The following is a 20,225-nucleotide window of genomic DNA, read 5'->3' on the forward strand; positions in this document are numbered from 1 at the left end:
TAAGAGCATACACCAATCAGATTCACGAATTTTACAACAGTTGCAAAGCAGCTTTTCCTGCTGAACGCAGCCATTGTTCACATTCTAATTGGTCGGTATTTAGGGATTTTTATTATCCTAGATTCAATTGACCAATCGCAAAGTTCTACATCCAATCTATTGGCGTTTTCGAATGGTCGGGTTTTATCGCTCCATAGTTTACTAGACGTCATTGACCAATCACAGCCATTCTTCCAAAGAATGTAACCATAACTTGACCATTCGAAAACGCCATATGATTACAAACCATCTCCCGCTCGATGTAGGGATACTTTGCGAGTGTCAACCCGTGTATTATACAAACGCGAATGGTCTAGACCAAGTGGATTGGAGTGTTTTTGTTGCATGCAATAATCGGAAAAACTGTTTTTCCTGCCTTTTCTTCTTCTATGAAGAACATTGACACGAATGTCTTGCCTGTCTGATCTCTCCTTGCATCATGTATATTAAACAGGTATTGCGGACAAAACCATAATTTTCCAATTTTTCGCAGTTGAAGAGAAAGAGAAAAGGAAGGGAAAGAGGAAAAAAGAAAAAGAGATATGAGTGCCTAAATAACCACAACAGGACTAAACTGGTTGAAGGCACATTAAACTTTATTATATAAAAAAAAAAAAAAAAAAAAATTTCGCAGTTCTTTCCACAAGTTGCGCTTCATTTTTCAATGCCTTCTACGTTTCTTAATTTAGATGTTGTTTTAGACTTTAGACTATGTTTCTTTATTGAAAATGATTAAATTATAGACATTATCATCGAGATTTGATATAATTATTTTGAATTTTAAATTATCACTTAAAGACTGATTCTTAAAGACTGATATTCCACTTAAAATGTCAATGCTTTGTTGTTATTGTGATTCTTACAATGAGATTAGTAAGATCATAGGTCTGGAACGATATGTGTTATACTGAGTATTTGTGTCAAAACAGGTGATTATTCAAGGATTTAAATCATACCGTGAACAGACAATTGTTGAGCCCTTCGATCCAAAACATAATGTAGTAGGTAAGTATCTGGAAATTTTATTTAATTATACAAAATTAACATACATATAAAGCTATATATTATAGCATACTTAATATTTTTTGCTAGTTGGCAGAAATGGATCTGGCAAGAGTAACTTCTTTTATGCCATTCAATTTGTCCTGAGTGATGAATTCTCCCATCTTAGACCCGAGCAGAGGCAAGCATTACTGCATGAAGGAACCGGACCTCGTGTTATATCTGCTCATGTGGAGATTATATTTGATAATTCTGATGGAAGATTACCGGTAAAAATTTATTATATATATAGTAATTTATTATTATTAATATTAATATTATTCATTTGTTATTATAAAACACATGTAACATCTTGTTTCTTTTCCCATAGATTGATAAAGATGAGGTCTATTTAAGAAGAGTGATTGGTTCCAAGAAAGACCAATATTTTCTTAATAAAAAAATAGTGACAAGAAACGATGTAATGAATTTATTAGAGTCAGCAGGATTTTCTAGATCTAATCCTTATTACATTGTAAAGCAAGGAAAGGTTTGTCATTTGAAATAGTGTTTATTTATATTTATCTATAATTACATAATTTCATACAACATAATCATTTTCAGATAAATCAAATGGCAACAGCACCAGATTCACAAAGATTAAAATTATTAAGAGAAGTAGCAGGCACTAGAGTATATGACGATAAGAGAGAAGAATCAAAGTCCATTTTGAAAGAAACAGAAGGGAAACTCGAAAAAATCGAAGATTTTCTACGAACTATAGGTAAAATAAAAATTACAAAGATATAAAGGATAAATGTAAAAAAAAAAAATTTTTATTATAGAGGAGCGTTTGAAAACACTCGAGGAAGAGAAAGAAGAATTGAAAGAATATCAATTCTGGGATAAACAACGTCGTTGTTTAGAATATACTATTCACGAACGCGAACTCAAAGAAAATAAAAAGAAATTAGAAGATCTCGAAAAATCTAGAGCAAATAGCGGAGCTGAACAATCGAGATTGGGAGCAGAAGCAAAAACTGCACAGGAGATGGTGCGTGCAGCTACAAAAAGACTAAAGGAGGCAAAAAAGGAAGTTCAGTCTTCTAAGGAAGAAAGAGATACTCTTAGGTAATAATATTTCAATAAACATTATTATATGTATATTTATTATTAGATGAAAATATAGTAGAAAAAATTATACAAATGCATTTATAATATAGTGCAGAGCAACAACAACTATTAAAAGAGAAAAATAAATTGGCTTTTACCATTCATGATTTATTGGAGGAAGTTAAAGGTGATAATGATAGTAAGAAACGTGCTCAACAAGAATTGGAAAAATTAAAAGCTAATATTGCTCTTCGGGAAAAGGAACTAAATGATCTTAAGCCAAAGGTGAGAAAATATTCAGATATTAAATATTTAACGTATATGGATATTAAAAAATATGTTTATTATAGTATGATGAAATGAAACGCATTGAGGAAAAGTGTTTACAAGAATTACAATTAAAAGAGCAGAAACGTAAAGAATTGTATGCTAAACAAGGTCGTGGTAGCCAATTCACCACTAAGGTATAGAAAAAAAAAGTATAAATATAAAAAAATAAATTAGACAAAAAAATATTGTTAAAGATATTTTAGTAAAGTATTTTAAAAACATCTATTCATTATAGGATGAAAGAGATAAGTGGATTCAAAACGAGCTTAAGCAACTCACCAAACAGATAAAAGATAAAGAGGAGCATCAAAAAAAAATTAGCGATGATTTAAAACGCGATGCCGAGAAACAGATTGCTCTGGAGAAGAAGATCGGAGATCACACACGCGAGATGGAACGACAACGAACATCGATAGACGAGCATAATAAACAATATTACGAGCTCACTAAAGCGAAGGATCAGTGTCAAGCAACTCGAAAAGAACAGTACGTCTATTTAATTAATAAACAGACTATTTTAAAAATAGATAAGTACAAAAAACAATCTTTAAGAAATAAATTTCTTATAAATTTACAATATAAATTAAATTGCAGATATCGACAAGAGAGTGTACTGCAATTAAATTTGTCAGGTTTAAAGGAAGATTTAGCAAAAGCAGATCAAAGCTTAAGATCTATGGCTGGCAAACCTATTTTGAATGGCAGAGACAGTGTACGTAAAGTACTAGACACTTTCCGGTAAGAAATGTTTATTTCTTTTATATGATATATATAAGGCCTTTAAAAAAAGAATTCTCAATGCTTCCTATATATTGTTATATTGTAATATCAGATATGAGTATAATATCTTTAATTCTACAGTACAAGAGCAGATATGGCCCAAGAAGTGAGCAGTTACTATGGACCTGTAATTGAGAACTTCAATTGCGACAAGAGCGTTTATATGGCTGTTGAAGTGACCGCTGGAAATCGATTGTTTCATCACATTGTGGAAACAGATAAATTCGGCACAAAGATCTTAAAAGAAATGAACAATCAACGACTGCCAGGAGAAGTGACTTTTATGCCTCTAAATAGACTTCACGTAAAGGATATCGACTATCCAGAGACCACTGATGCTATACCCATGATATCTAAGTTGAATTATGATCCTAAATTTGATAAGGCGTTAAGGTAAAAGTATATAAAAAATAAAAATCATTAAATCAAAAAAATAACTTTTCCTCTTGGTCTTCTTTTTTTCTTCATGACATACACGTATTTACATTATTAACATTTTTATTTTTATATATAGATATATATTTGGGAAAACTTTAATTTGTCGTCATCTGGAAGCAGCTACAACTTTGGCACGAGATTCTGGTTTAGATTGTGTTACATTAGAAGGAGATCAAGTTTCATCTAAAGGCTCCTTAACTGGTGGTTATTTCAATACGCTCAGATCACGGCTTGAAATACAGAAAACTCGATCGGAATTAATGTCTCAAATTTCTACTCTTGAGACTCAATTAACGACGCTCAAGGATGAAATCAGAAAAGCGGATCAAAATATCAGTTCTTATGTTAGCGAAATGCAAAAAACCGAAACTAGAAATAGTAAAGCCAAGTAAGTGATTAGAAAATATTCTATTATATACAGCTAGTATAAAGTTTGTTTAAATATCTTTTTATTTAAATTTAGTTTTAATTTAATTATTGGAATAAATGTTAAATTTTTAGTTATACATTTTAATTATCAGAATCAATTAATATAAACTTAATTAATATAGTTATTAATTAATATAGTTAACTCAATTAATATAGTTTATTATTCACATAACAGAGACATATATGACAAAATGAAAGCAGAAATACGTATTATGAAGGAAGAATTGAGCGCGATAGAAAGATGTCGAACACCTAAAGAAAGAAGCCTTGCACAATGCACATCAAGTTTAGAAGCGATGCGTGCGACTAAAGATGGTCTAGAGAGTGAATTACATCAAGAACTCATGGCACAATTATCCGTCGCTGATCAGCATCAGGTATGTATAAAGAAAAAAGAATTAAACATATATATATATATATATATATATATATATATATATATATATATAACTGATCTTTTCGAAAATATTACATCTCAATTTTCTTTCTTCTATTTTTGATTAAAATCTTATTAATTTGTTATGATACATGGTTTATAGGTCGATACTTTAAATGATGATATAAGGCGTTTAACAAAGGAGAACAAGGAAGCCTTTGCAAAACGAATGCAATTAGAAGCAGAAAAGAATAAATTGGAAAATTTATTAACAAATAATTTAGTAAGAAGAAATGATGAGCTAGTTCAAGCTTTACAAGAGATATCGGTTGAAGATCGACAGCGACAACTCGATTCGTCCAGAAACCAATTGACAGATATTGAAAAGAGATTAATGAAAGTAAATGAGGACATTAAAGTACAGAATGAAAAAGTCACTAGTGCTATGAAGAAAGTGAGTAAATATCGCACAATAGTCGCTTATTATATTTAAGTAAAATGTTTAAGTAAATATATGTTATATCTTTAAAGTAAAAACAATTTATAATTTGTTCTGTTATATGTTTAGCAAAAATCAGAATCTTCTGAAGTCGAAAAATGGAAATTAAAAGAAAAAGAAGCACAGGAAAAAATAGAAGCTGACGCAAAAGATTTTGAGAAATTAGCGAGCAAATTAAATATTTTACAGCAGAAAATAGTGGAATGTACACAGAAAATTACTGAGCTAGGCGCATTGCCGAGTCAAGAAATTTATAATAAGTTTAATAATATGTCTACAAAACAGCTCTTTAAAGAAATGGAAAAGGCAAACAATCACTTAAAAAAATATAGGTGCATATTCTTTTTTACAATAAATTTATTGCAACGAAAGTTATCAAAAATTGTTAACATTATATTGTTAAATTGAATTAAGAATTGTATCTCATTTGTATATATTCTTTTTCATTTTCATTTTCATTTTATTATTTTCACTTATATATACTTTTTAATTTTATTTTCAGCCATGTAAATAAAAAAGCCTTGGACCAATTCATGTCCTTTAGCGATCAGAAAGAAAGATTAGTAAAACGAAAGGAAGAATTAGATCGAGGTGACGAGAAAATAAAAGAACTTATGTCAGTACTCGAACAGCGCAAATGCGAGGCAATACAGTTTACATTTAAACAGGTGCAACATATGTATATAACAATGGGCCTGTTTTTTTTAGCTGCGCTGCTGCACTAGTGCAATTAGCTAGAGTGAAAGAAAGTATGTTTGTCTCTTTCTAACTTATTGCACTAGTGCAGCAATGCAGCTAAAAAGAACAGATCCAATGTATTGTATTTAAAATTTGAATTTTCTTAAAGTGTGAAGAATTAATAGTGATATATAATATTTAGTTTGTTATTATATATATATATTTTTTTTTTCCAAATACAATTTCACATACATCTTTTTTTTTTTTTTAGGTGAGTAAATATTTTAGTGAAGTATTTAAGAAACTTGTACCTTCGGGGCATGCACAATTAGTTATGAAAACTGCGGACGGTGATGAAGGAGATGATGGAACAGCAGAACCATCTGATTCTGATAGATTTATTGGCGTTGGTAAGAAAAAAAATCATATATATAAATTTTTATTTATGTAATTAAGTTTTCAAACAAATTTTTTTCATCATGCTATAAAGAGAAGAAATATTTGAATTTCATGTGTATATAAAATTCAAATATTATTTTAATATTATATTTATATATTTAAGATGAGAAAGAACTTTATATCAAATTCAAATATTTTTCCTCTCTTTATGACGAGAAAAATAGGAAAAGTTTGTTTCAAAAATTGATTACATGAGCAGAAATTTTTACTTTTTAAAACTATGTTACTTTAACTACTTTTAACTATGTTTCACATTTATATATTTCACTTGTGAATGCTAATAACTTTTATGATGTATTTATTTTAGGTATCAGAGTATCATTCACGGCACATAGAGGTGAAATGCGAGAGATGAATCAATTGTCTGGTGGACAAAAGTCGCTTGTAGCATTAGCACTGATATTTGCAATACAAAAATGTGATCCAGCACCATTTTATTTGTTTGACGAAATCGATCAAGCATTGGATGCACAACATAGAAAGGCGGTAGCAGATATGATCCACGAGCTTAGTTCGGATGCACAGTTCATTACCACGACTTTCAGGTAATATTCAACGCAATTAATCTTGGTCTTGTAAGAGATTTTAAAATTAAGATCTCCTGTGTGGCTTTTAAAATGATTGAATTGTTATCTTAAACATAAAGTAATATTAAAAATATATCTGTTTCATAGACCGGAATTGCTACAGCATGCGAATAAATTCTATGGCGTAAAGTTCAGAAATAAAGTTTCACATGTAGAATGCGTGACACAGGCAGAAGCCGCTGATTTCGTCGAGGATGATACAACACACGCTTAAAATACAGAAATATCTTATTTAGAAAATGTTTACAATGCAGTAATTTTTTTTTATAAAGAAGAGATTTATGATTTTTTTTATATAATTAATATATGAGACGCAACATAAGGAAAAAGAAGACAAGTTTGTTTTTACACATATTTAATATTATATATTTATTTGGATTTTTTGCATATTATAGTACGTAATATGCAAAGAAACCATATGAATTAATAAAAAAAAAAAAGATTTAATATGTCACTGTTTGTTATTATATTACAAATTACCAATTAGAGCAAACAATATGTAAAATGTAGCATTGAATTTTGATATTTGATTTTCAAAAGATTATATACGAATATGTAAAAAATATAATTCAAGTTTTTGAATAAAAAATATAATGATTTAAATTTTATAATAATATAATGATTTACATTTTTGAAATGCAAAGTTATTTTTTTTACATTTAAACTTTATAAGATAAAAAAGTTAAATGATATAAATATAATAGTTTGTGTGTGAAAAGTCTTAGAATAATTATTTCATTATTTAGGACAGTTTTTAAAATGAATATAAGAGAGATAATAATAAGAAGACAATAAATTGTTCTAAAGTAGAAGAGAGAAATTTGGCTTAAAAAGAACTTTATTTATTTGAAGCATTCTTCTCGTATTATTTGTTGCTTTAATCATACTTCGCATTCATCACATTATATATGTATAATTACATGTTATATAATTAATTTTAGTATTAAAATCTAAGTAACCTTGATAAAATAAATGTTAGCAAGTGCAGAAATATACAGAAATAATTCCATTTTACTATTTTCAAGGATTAATGTTTTTTATGAATTTTACATAACTTTTATACCTAAAATATAATACACTATTGCAGTATTGATATTCATGGCTTAGCCATTGGATTATGCAAGTTTTGTATAAGTAAATATTACATATTAAGAATTCACACAGCTCCACAATTACACTTTTTTTTGTTTGCACAAAGAGCTTCATGTATGTGTATATGTTGTTATACATATGATCACTGTAATAAGTCTCGCAATGCAAAAGTCATCGATGACACTAAAGGCCACTGTATTTGCATGAAAGAACCATTGTACAATGCAACTTTTATTATGAATGGCGTTTTGAACACAGATTTTAAGAGCAAGGTGATAAGTATCCCAACAGCTAATGTATCTGCAATACACGAATGCGAATCTTCTTAATATTAAAGGAACATGATAGTAAAGTGCTACTTTTTATTTATTTATTTTTTTTTATTATGTAACTATGTATATGTCCAGTTCCTTACATCTTCAATGAATAGCTATGAGACCAGATTCCAAAAGTTTTTGTAACTTAGCAGCTATATCAGGATTCTTCAAGTGACTATAAAGAAGAAAAAAATTTATCAATATTTGTGTTAATTTAAAAAAGACAAATTATACATTTGGAAAGAATATTATATACTGCATAATGTTCTCTTGATTTAAAAAAAAAAAACATTTGATAATATAAACATAAATATAATAAGAAAACTTTCATCTTACAGATGAATGTTAAATTAATCGATTTTTAATTTCTGAAATAAAATTCTTTCCAAAATGATAAACGATAAACAAGATAACTAAATCGATATATTACTTACTCTTGTAAAGCTCTTGGATCGCTTTGCATTTGTTCTAAAATCAACCTCATGGCCGGATCTCGCAATATACTTTGGACTTCTGGATCCGCCATCGCTCTCTTTCTGACTTCTTCTGGATTAGAACTAGCGGAAACGGCGCAGGAACGATAGCCTTCTAACGCTTCGCTGTTTTGTGGATCCAATTCCAGAGCCTTCTGATATGCCGTCAAAGCTTTCCCTTGCTGTTGCATGGCCTGCAGAATCTTTCCTTTTCTGATCCAACCCTTGATGAATTTTGGATCTAGCTCAACGACCTTCTCGCAATCCTTCAAGCCGAGATCGAACGCCGCCAATTTGGTATAACAAGCCGCTCTGTTACTATAATATTTGGGATCGTCCGGGTTCCTTAAGACCGCCTCGGAATAATGCTTTATAGCTGCGGGATAGTCGCCGTCTTTGTACTTTTGATTACCGAGTTCCTTCTCCTCTTCCGCTTTGACTGGGTCGATATAAGCCTTTCGTTCCTCCTCCTTAATTATTTTATCTATGTCTGATAATAAAGTCTTAATTTCCGGAGTTCTGTGTTCGGACATGGATTTTTCATAATATACTTTAGCCTGCTTCCAATTTTCCATTTTTTTGTAAGCGTGCCCGATTCTCGTGAACGCTTTAGCTATTAGCTTGAAATCCGCTCTGTTTTCCCTACCGACTTCGATAGCCTTCTCACATTGTGCAATACATTTCTGATACTCTTTCTGTTCAAAGTACACTGCTGCTATATTCAGCAGATAAATAATCTCTGTCGAATCTAACTCTACAGCTTTGTTATAATGTTGTAGAGCCTCCTCGAAGCTTTTCTTTTTGTAAGCCTCGTTACCTAGTTTCTTTTCCTCTAAAGCTTCTTTCTTCTCAGGTGGAAGATTATCTTCCTCCTTCTTCTCCGGCTTGGGTTCTGGTTTGGGTTTTGGTGATTCCGGTGGATTCATCGGCTCGGTTTCCATTGGTTCCTCCATATCTGTGTTCATACCTAAAAGTACACTAAGAGTGGTAAGCACTCTGCTGTCTTGGAGCTTAGTACCCAGACTCTGCGGATTGCTTTGTAATTCTTGCAATATCTTTAGATACTCTGGATCGTACAGAAACTTTTTCGTTCTAGGATCGCTCGCTAGTTTCACAAAAATATCGGGCGAGTTGAAGGGATTAGATGCGGTGGTTGTTTTCTGAGCTCTCACTTCAGCGAGGCCGCTTTTAAGCTGTTCGTTGTCAGGCTCCAACTGTAGACCTTTCTCGTAAGCTTTGATGGATTCATCGTACCTGCCGAGATACGCGAGAGCACTACCCTTGCGGGAATAACCCTTTGCCCAATTCAGCTTCAAACTGACAGTTTTCTCTGCATCTTCCAACGCCTGCTGATACTTTCCAGACTTGGCGTATGCCGCTGAACGATTGCTGTAGAGAACATGATTATTGCCATCCAGGGCGATCGCATCTGAGTAGTGTTTGATAGCTTCGTCGAACTTGCCTGCTTGTAAAGCAGCATTTCCGCTCTCTTTCAAGGAAATCACCTATAAAAAGTGGTATATTAACATTAGACAAATATATTTCTTTTAATGTAAGTATAATTTAAGATGTATATAGACTTTATTTTATTTATTTATATATTTTATTAGATTTTATTATTTATTTTTATTTGTATATATTTGTACATATTATTATTATTTATTTTTATTTGTATAAATTTGTATATATTATTTTTATTTATTTTTATTTTGTATATATTATTTTTATTTATATATTTCGTAGATATTATCGAAAAAACTTTAATATCTCTTCGATCGAATAACGATATCGGGGGTTAGTTTATAGTCGTCGATATTTATTCTTAGCCCCATATTCTCAATGATCCTTCTATTATATACGGCTTGTTTCGACGAGAGAGTAAACAAAGTAGCACGTGTTTGGAGGAGAGAATCGGGGGGACGGAATCGGGAGACGGAATAAATTATAGACCTGAAGGTTCTCGAAAAGCGTCCTCGGGGAAGCGACACGCGCGTCTCTCGCTCGCTCGATTGCGCGCGAATAAATTGACAGCTGTTCGCGTTTACCTGATCGCCCATCATGTCGGGAATGCAACGTTCCACCGTTATCTCGTCTCCTCCTATCGAAAGACAGGTTTGATATACGATGATGACTCGTGCGAATTCTCGTGTTGTACCTTTACTCGCGTGTGCCGGCGCTGGTCTCGGAAAGCTCCAGAAATGAACGGATAGCGACCTCTCGCCGTCTATCGCGCAACTACGCTTGCGCATAACCTTTGACAATGAATTCATACATGACAATGGTACACGTGTGTGTGTGCGTGTGTGCATGCGTTCTAGCGTATTCGAGAGGATGACATTGGAAATTCGGCGCATGTAATTTTTTTTTTAAACCGATACTGAATCGATATTTTCTGTTTATAATTTAAATTGAGAAAATGAGAAGAAATTAAATTTCAAGAAGTTAAACAAATGATAAGACTTTTATTTTTCACATAATCTCTTTTGTCTCATTTAGCTTTCATTTTAACGCGAAAGCCGTCGAATAATATGATGTGTCACTCAAAATAAATTAGATGCACATCACTTTATCATTAATGAGAATATCGTTTGTGAGACATAAAATCAGAGACATTAAATAGAAAAAAACAGTTTTTATTTACAAAACAAATCTAATTAGATAAAGTCTCCAAAAGTAAATAAAAAAAAAACTAATTTTACTAATATGTATTATTAATAATTAAAATATGTGAAAAATGTAATACATTGATATTTCTTTTTAAAATAAATGATAAAAATTAAATGACATATTATATTTTATTATTTTTCGTAGATTTTTATTATTAAAATGTTTATTTAATATTTCAATATGCAGTTTAATTAAAAGTATAATTTCTAAATGCATTATAAAATATTAACATTATTTATATAAGCACATATATATAATATGTGCATGCATGAAAGTAGTATACTTCTATGTATATTTTGTGTATGTCTGAGAGTATCTAAATCTGTAAATAAGTAAATATATATATATATATATATATATATATATATATATATATAACTCTTTTTAAAATATATGGCATATTTAAAAAAATATCTTGAATTAAATATATATCTTGAATAATTCAATTAAAAATATGTAACTTTTTTTGAAAAGTACTTATTAGATAAACTTCTTTTATAATACTTGTTTCTATCTGCAATTTTTTTCAATGTTTGTAATTTATTAATCTTTAATTATATAAGGTGTTTAAATCTGATGGTTTTATTTCAACACAAATATCACTCCGCGCTTAATATTAATTTAAATTTTTATATTAATGTTTATGATTAAATATATTTTTTGATATATAAAATATATTAGACAAAATAAGTTTGTAGATGCGATTTTTAATAGTTATAAAAATTTATCACACACAATATTTTTTACAATAACAGACAGTAAAATATTGTATGTACATTGCATTTTGTTTAAATGCTAAATATTTTTGAAATTTCAAAAGCAAATATTATGAATGAAGTTTATCTAAATATCACTTTTTTCAATTTACTATGAAAGAAGTTTATCTAATAATCATTTTTCGAAGACGATGACATATTTTCAGTATTATTCAAGATATATATTTAATTTAAGAGTTTTTTTTAAGTATACCATATATTAAACAAAGAGATATTAGTGTTCTTCGCGCATATATAGATACATTTACAAATTTACACACTCACTCTTAGAATGCCTAGACCATTACACGAAACTCGAAATAACACTCTGCGACCGGTCCTTGCTCTACATTTTTACATCGCTATTTCTGACTTAACCGCGTTGTTTCATTTGTGTCTAGCGCTTATAAAAAGTACATTAGTCTTTATGTTGTTTTGTACATATTTTATATCTTTCTATAAATTTAATAATATTATTGTATTAATAAACAATAATTTTTCTAACATATTTATAATTACATATATATGTACGTATATTTTTTTTAACGAGGAAAAATATTTCGAAGACGAGAAGAATTAACAAAATATATTGAATATTGTAAATAAATAAGTATAAAGTCTTGTATTCATTTCTCATATTGTATACTTTTCACATATATATTTTTTTTCTAAAATATATTCTTTACATTACACGGAAAAAGAATATTCTTTTATAACAATATCTTTCTCTCTCTTTCTCTTATATATGTTCTTTTTTTCAAATCTATATCTCCTGTTGTGATGTGGGAATTTCCAGATTTCCTCATGGAAATGTGGTTGACCCAGCGATATCCATTTCGTGTAATTTTTTGCGTCGTAAATAATGTCAGACGCGATCGAGGAAAAATAAAAGTAAACATATGAAAAGCGCTGGATTTTTTGCGATACATTTTTTTATTAAAAATAATTATATGGCTTTTACATACGAATATATAACATTGAATGATATCGTCATCTCGTTGCAGTTGTTATTGATATTTTATGATAGCGGTACGATTCTATATCAAAAAGTAGCTATTTACAGAAAAAATGATTACAATAGATTTATATATGTCAATGGAAGCAATCTTATTAACTATTAAATGAACACTGATCTGGTTAATGTTCATCGTTGATAAACATCGTACTATTCTAGATCTTTCTTCGCTAAATAATATATCATATATATAGTATTATTTGCACATTAATTGATTAAAACTAATGCATACATCGTACAGTTATAAATCACGCGTGAAAACACGAACTTATTTCTCGCTGATTGATATAAAATGTATTTTGTACATATAATGCATTTGTTTTGCATCTATCTTATTATAATCTATAATTTGTAACAAGATTCCCTTTTTCAAACGCAAATTTTTCTATGTGTAAAATATGCACATTAAGTAAATAGATATTCCATTCTCGCGTCATACATTCTATGTCCAGCGCTCTTTTCTCTGACACTTATAGATTTTTTCATCAATATTGTTAGATTAAAAAATATTAAATTAAAATATAGATTGTCCTTTGTGTTATTTGTACATTCTCTCGAAACGCTCTATATACTACAGGATATTACATATTCGGCTGCCGCAATGAATTAATAATAAAAAGAACTACTATAGAAGACAGCCCGTACATCGTTGCTTCGTTCGTAATGGAATATTCGTTAATCGTGTGTCAGTTTGTTTCTGAGATCTTTGCTTTCCACATATTGCTCGTTTGTTGTTCACCTAGCTTATATTGTATATATCGTTATCGATGATATCGATTTGAAAAAGATGTTTAAAATCAATTATAAACAACTGAATAAATAAGAATGCAATTTTGATATCTTTTTTCGTTTTCTGGCAAACTTTATTATCCATTATAATTATACGTTTTGATTTCAATTTGTCCGATGAAGATGATTTCATTTATGCAACTCGAAGATATTTTTTCTTTATGCATATTATATATATTCTTTTCATTTTTCTCTCAGTAATTCTTTGATGTCTAATCGGTATTTATGTTATATGATATTTATTTGGATTTTTCTCTCCCTCAGACCTTTAATCTCTGCACATTGTTCAGCTGGAGAATTGTAGGCACATAATTCAGCTCATCGTCGCTGCTTTCAGAATCCGAATTCGGCAACGGCTCCGGTTTCGCGCCGTGTCGCAGCAGCTCCCTAGCGAGCTGTCTATCGGTATACAAAGCCAATTGATAAACCGTCAAACCGCTATACGTTTTCGTATCCAGACAAGGTTCGCATTCTTTCATCAAGAAGGTAATTATCGGCCAACATTTACGTTCTACCGCGAGATGAAGCGCCGTTCTTCCCGCCAGACATTCCTTTGCCTCGAGATCAGCGCCGAGACGCAGCAGAAGACGTACTAGGTTCACATGTCCGTTAGCAACGGCCACGTGCAGGCACATCTCGCCTGAAATTAAAGAGAAAACATGAGGTCAAGTGATGATACAATATCGGTGATGATGGATAAAAAGAAGTAACTTTTTTCTTACATTAATAATTTTAAAGAAACGAGACATTTTGTCACAAAAAATACTCTATAAATTCTAAAATAATTATATGAAAAAATTTCTTAAGTGGAAATTATTCATAAAATGAGACACTTTTTAAATTTATAGATTTCTATACATATTCTGTATGTCATAGATATATATCACTTAGTTTTACAACTGAATAACTGCCTAGTCGCACCTGATCTTCTTCCCCTATGGAGACAGTGACACGGGGGTGCGCGGATATGTATGGGACCGAGTCACATACCTCGACAAGATATAGATAGAACGAGGAAGACGTGATGAATCATTGTCGTCGGAGATTTCGCTGGTCCAAACTAGGCCCGCGCCAATCAAAGCAACTTCTAAAATTAACTGCACCGTGTTACTAGTCGCATTGGCGGAATTTAATATATATAGTCGCGGTATTATATGTGCATACTGCGTCGATGTCATCTCTGTTGGCAGAAATATCCCCATTGAATCGACGCAGAATCATCACAAGCGCTTTAAGCGTAAGCACAATCGCGATATATCATCGCTTCTCATTGTATAAGTATCTCTTATAAGTTATTGCGACATTGAAAGAATTAATAGCTCTAATTATCTTGTTTCCAATTAAGGTTGCCAATGTCAACAAGATTGCACTTTAAATTATCAGGCGCAGCTTCGAGAGAATTTATGTGATATATTACTGTAACGTTACTCGAAAGCCTTCGCACAATTCCCAAGAAATTCGTGCTGGAAATACAAGCACGAAGCTCGTGTGATTAGGGTCAATCACGAAGGAGGGTCGATTTGCTTAAGGGTGAAAGTTTGACGAAAACCACTGACGTCGACGCCGCTGTGGGGTTTCCCGACCGAGCTAAAATGAGGCGAGAATATCGAGCAGCATGCAAATAGTCCTGCGGATATTTTTAAATATCAAAAACATCTGCTCTCTTTCCCTCGTCCTCCCCTCGTCGGCGTCGCGACGCGCCACGTGATGTAACGCAAGCGTAAGAAATGCTGCCAAAAATTCCATCGTACATGCGAAACCTTCTCCTTCGCTCAATGTTACACCCCAAGTTAGCCTTTTCGTGAACTTTCATACATCAATTATGAGTATTAAATCTATGATTGAAAAATGGATCAGTTTTGCAATTTATTTCCAACATCAGACTTGCTTGCTTAGTCTTATTGGCAAAAATAGATTTATATAAAATAAAGTTAGGTAAAATTAAATTTTTTCTGTCGATGAGACAGAAAACACGTTGCATATTTGAAGAAATTAAATCGCAATAGATTAGTTTACGCAACCGAGCTTTATCTAATTTAAATTGATGTGCCATAGATTGTTGTGATAAAAATTGTCACATATTTTGACAGCAATTATCGAAACTAAAATCTCATTTGTTGGGAAAATGATTAGAAAATTAATAAGAGAGTGAAATAAATTTGCAGGATTTTATGGATATTTTTTGCTAACAATTGCCCTCGGATTTGATTGATCAGAATGATGCGTTTCGCACGTGCGTGTTTGCATATGTGCGTTACTAGCTCGAGCTTGCAACGGAATATGTGCCGATGACGCTATACGGGATTTCCAAGACTTAAAAAGTCCATGAACATTTCGCGATCGACCGCCGACTAGAGTGATTTTCTCTTTCTCTCTCTAAATTCCATTGAAGATTCTAGTTTTGAGAAGAGAGCAACGGCACACTTGAAAGGAGATCCAACATACCTTCAGGCTTCTCCAACTTTTTCTCTCATATTTCTTCTCAAGAAAAGATTTATTTATTTTAAAGAAATATATGGAACTTTTTTGTATCAATTTCTGATAATCAATATTTTTTTAAGATTTCTGCAATTTTTTAAATCGTATTTTATTAAAGACTTTTCTTTATGTGTATTCTTAGAGAAGAAAAAGAAAAAATATAGGATAATTTCCGAAAATGAGAAAGTTTTATGACTAAACTTACTGCGATCGAAGAGGAAAGCTAAATTTCTTTGAAACATTTGTCGGTAAAACCCTCCCGTTTATTACGATTTTCCCGGAAAAAGTAAAAAATGTTGCAATTGAGAAGTTTGCCAATCAAATGACGATAATTGTAGGAGTTTTAATTGCTAGCTTATTAATCGAAAGAGCCATCAGTAAAAATTAATTTCCCCATATCTATCCTGCATATAATAGAAGAGAGATTTGTATACCTGGTGAAGTGCATCTTTAACTCAACGTTAAACTTTAAATAAAGGAGACGAATTTATTGACTCATTAATTCGTTGCATCGGTCATATTTATCGGACTTTTGATTTATAGCGATATAATAAGTCGCGATTTTCCACGCATCGAATATATGCGAGAAATATGTGCATATTCGTACTCACTCGGGAAATTCCTTTGAATTTTTTATTATGATGAAAATTCATTTTTAGATAAGGCGCAATAATAATATGGCCTCGGCTTTAAAAGTTTCACATATAAATATGATAAGGCTTTGGGGAATTTTTCAAAATCATCATCATGTTTTGCGTTAGGCATTAATAATAAAAGCATTGCGTATTATTTTCTGCAATATTTGAATTTTTAAAAGTTGAAAATTTTTTAAATTAATTTTTAAAATCTTTAAATTTTTCAAATTAATTTAACATATTTTTTAAATTACTTTTTTTCTTCAAATATTTCAGTTATATTTTTATTAAGCAAAATTGAATGAAAATGCAACAGAGATTTCTATCCCCATTTTTCTAAAGTTAATTTCTATTTTAACCGCTTCTATTTTATCGCATTTAATTCATACATAAACTATTCGTATCTCGACGTTGAAGAAAGTCTATTTCGAATTAATAATGAAGTTTAGTATTGAAATATATGTATATGTATAAATGTCCCCTGATATATAATGACCGTGCAGTTTTGTAGAATTTAAATTACCTCTTAATCAGATTAACTTTTTTTTTTAAGGAATTCTCTTACATTATTGAAATGATGGAATCTCCAAATATGAACGCAAAACATTTTCAATAAAATTATAGAAAATATATACGATTCCACCGTTTATCATCGTTTACTGCGTTTTACATTTAATAAGAAATATTTAAATATTTAAATTCCGCTATCATCTCATCAATGTCCTTCGTTTCGTGAATGTGGATTAATTTCCTTGCAAAAATGTTACCGTGATTAATCTTACCGTGTCATTATGTTGCAAACCTTCAAATAACTATTCACAAAATTATAGGCATCATTATATTAGTAATATAACACTTAAAGCACGACACAAGATAAAGAACTCTTCATTGTGTTTATTCAATCTTGTGCAAATATAGTTTTAACTTGATAAATCTTTCCCAATTTTTCTGATAACATAATGTATGTCCTCTATTCTTAATCAGAGAATGTTTACCTAAAAACACTGTCTTGTAAAAACATTTTTTGAAAAATTTTTGACTTTTCAGATACTTTTGTTCAAAATTTCAGGTAAAAAGAATATTTTTACTCATATAAAGAAAAAACACAGTCTCTTAATTTCAGGTGCTAAATTTGTAAATATAATTAAAAACTGAGTAACTTTTGTAAGTTAAGCATTATTCAATGATATAAAATTTTAATTTTTTATCATTAAAAGTATAGTAAAAAATATGTACTGCATATTCAATATTTTGTTAAAACATTGAATATATAGATTATAAAGATAGATATTTATTTATAATATATTTTAAATTATAATATAATATATTATATTTTAAATACATAATTCGCTTTGCTCGTTTACAATATGAGAGCAAATTATCAGAGAGAAAAAAATTTCCCGAATAACAAAATCCATGAAAATTCCCCGATTTTTTCAGGTACAAAAGAAATCGCTAAGAAATCCATTTCCATGTTTTTCCAAGTTCAGTAGATACCCTTGATATTTATCTTACAAACTAACGATTACTTTTCCTTTATATCAATACTTATCGAATACTCACCATTATAGTTGATTTGCTCCAAGTTCTGAGGTAAGGCGGGTACCTTTTGCCCGGGCATCAGCTTATTCCTCTCCATCGGGTATAACGGATCCGTGAGAGCCTTGGCGCAAGCGAGATCTCCATTCGCACAAGCCAGATGAAGAGCCGTATTTCCACGGAAATTCCTCAGAGATAGATCAGCTCCCGCCAAAACTAGACGTCTGACAATCAATGGTTGTTGCGTCAAGACCGCTAGATGCAAGGGTGATTGCAGGTGATCGTTCATGATGTTCAAGAGGTGCGGATGAGGCGCTAGACTTATTAAAATCAGCGCAGCCTCCACGTAGCCCTGCATGATCGCGATGTGCAATTGTCTGTGTAGATAAATTTGTTACATAAGAATAGATGGTCAAAATCAATGAGTAATTCTTAAAGCATTATTATAGTTCTCATAAGTTTTATTTATTAATCCTTAAAACACACATTATTATTGTTATTTTTTTCGCTTTTTATTTATATCTTTCGATCCATTAGTACTCTTGCATTATATTTTCTCTGTTTATGCATCAATTATTTAAAGAATAATTAAAAAGAAGGTCAATCTCGTTTTTGCATGATTATATATGATATTAAAATTTTCTTTTAAAAAATCTCTATACAATTCTTTCTATTTACATTACTGTACAATAAAAGCAAATTATAGAGTTTTGTTCATTTAATTTTCGAAAAATCTTTAATGGACGATGAAATTTGTTTCATTGGGACGGTCATTGAGCGCTTCGTCACACATTAAATATGTGTATAAATCAGTGGATTTACGTAAACATTGACGCGATGCGCATAATGTTATTTGCATCTGGATCAACAGACTCGTGAATCAATGCTCATAAAAAAAAGAGAGAAAAAAGAGAGCTCGTAATAATGATATGACATATTAGAGATAATTATTTGCTGGGCTGTGGTCGATCAGCTCATATGATTCAGAAATAAAACTTACACTCTCTTTCTTTCTCTCGTGTTTTTTCTTAATAACATAAATTAAAGAAACCACTAACACATATAGATTTGAACAAGTGTACTTTTGGACTTTTTTTTATTTAAAAAATTAAATATATTAGAAGTTTTAAATATGATGTAATATTATTATACATTGTCAGATAATCGAGACAAATCGGAGTATGTGAATTTTACTTACATTTATCGCTCGATAAAATTACATTTTTTGTTATTATGATATTAAATTTTAAAAATAGCGAAAGAAATATTGGACAAAAATTAAAAAAAAAAGCAAATTTCAATCTTCCTGAATTGATATTGACGAAACAAAAATATAATTACATACAATTATATAAAATATCCTCACACTTTTTTAACAAGCTAATTATTCAATTATTATGTATGACTAACAAAAATTAATTCCTATGCATAAAAAACCAAAGTTACTCAGCAATTTATTGAACTTATTTTACGAGGAAATGTTCTCCGAATATTGCGTTTCCGCGGGTGTCACAGATTAATTCCAATACTATGTTAAAAAGGCATCGCATCAGCTGACAAGTAAATTCCCGATAATTCCGAAATCAACGACATTAATAAATCTCGAAACGAGACATTCACTCACGTGTCACCGTCGCCATCCCTGGAATAGAAACCCTGCCAAAGATCCTTGTTGCTCATCAAGCACCGATCACCATCCTGATGTTGCAGTCCACTGGCCGCGTCCACGTGTAACAGGGTCATCGGCTCGGGCTGG

The 20,225-nt window shown here is 30.7% G+C and overlaps 2 protein-coding genes across 4 annotated transcripts; one reads left to right on the forward strand and one right to left on the reverse strand.

Moving 5' to 3' along the window:
* Nucleotides 1-307: 307 nt before the first annotated feature.
* On the forward strand, nt 308-7,970 carry Smc3 (structural maintenance of chromosomes 3). The gene is made up of 19 exons (XM_083106786.1): nt 308-493; nt 969-1,044; nt 1,132-1,310; nt 1,412-1,570; nt 1,645-1,804; nt 1,866-2,151; nt 2,244-2,418; nt 2,484-2,597; nt 2,699-2,949; nt 3,058-3,201; nt 3,325-3,636; nt 3,758-4,069; nt 4,286-4,487; nt 4,650-4,940; nt 5,055-5,317; nt 5,488-5,653; nt 5,935-6,073; nt 6,430-6,667; nt 6,797-7,970. Exons 1-19 carry the CDS (start codon nt 479-481, stop codon nt 6,921-6,923), a joined length of 3,609 nt encoding a protein of 1,202 aa, XP_082962912.1. The 5' UTR covers nt 308-478; the 3' UTR covers nt 6,924-7,970.
* Nucleotides 7,530-18,627, reverse strand: Stip1 (Stress-induced phosphoprotein 1). 3 transcript variants are annotated; one of them, XM_083106788.1, is made up of 4 exons: nt 10,637-10,830; nt 8,553-10,096; nt 8,217-8,293; nt 7,530-8,101 (listed from the first exon to the last, which is right to left on the reverse strand). In XM_083106788.1, the coding sequence occupies exons 1-3, from the start codon at nt 10,649-10,651 to the stop codon at nt 8,221-8,223; spliced, it is 1,632 nt and encodes a 543-aa protein (XP_082962914.1). In that variant the 5' UTR covers nt 10,652-10,830; the 3' UTR covers nt 7,530-8,101; nt 8,217-8,220. The 3 variants fall into 3 exon arrangements, with proteins under 3 accessions (XP_082962914.1, XP_082962915.1, XP_082962913.1); XM_083106789.1 differs by lacking the exon at nt 10,637-10,830 and adding an exon at nt 18,494-18,627 and having other exon boundaries at nt 7,530-8,293; XM_083106787.1 differs by having other exon boundaries at nt 7,530-8,293; nt 10,637-10,829.
* Between the last annotated feature and the right edge of the window lie 1,598 nt (nt 18,628-20,225).

The sequence above is a fragment of the Camponotus vicinus genome, unplaced genomic scaffold (genome assembly GCF_025532165.1).
Source record: "Camponotus vicinus isolate PSW18456_S1 unplaced genomic scaffold, iyCamVici1.0 SCAF_8, whole genome shotgun sequence".
NCBI classification, from domain to species: domain Eukaryota; kingdom Metazoa; phylum Arthropoda; class Insecta; order Hymenoptera; family Formicidae; genus Camponotus; species Camponotus vicinus.

Bases quoted from the DNA above. Each gene is read 5' to 3' on its own strand.
- Stip1 (XM_083106788.1), bottom strand. The intron at 8,294-8,552 runs GTAAGTAATATA...TCTTCTTTATAG, and splicing joins GATCCAAGAGCTTTACAAGA to TCACTTGAAGAATCCTGATA.
- Smc3 (XM_083106786.1), top strand. The intron at 1,571-1,644 runs GTTTGTCATTTG...AATCATTTTCAG, and splicing joins ACATTGTAAAGCAAGGAAAG to ATAAATCAAATGGCAACAGC. The intron at 3,202-3,324 runs GTAAGAAATGTT...TTAATTCTACAG, and splicing joins AAAGTACTAGACACTTTCCG to TACAAGAGCAGATATGGCCC.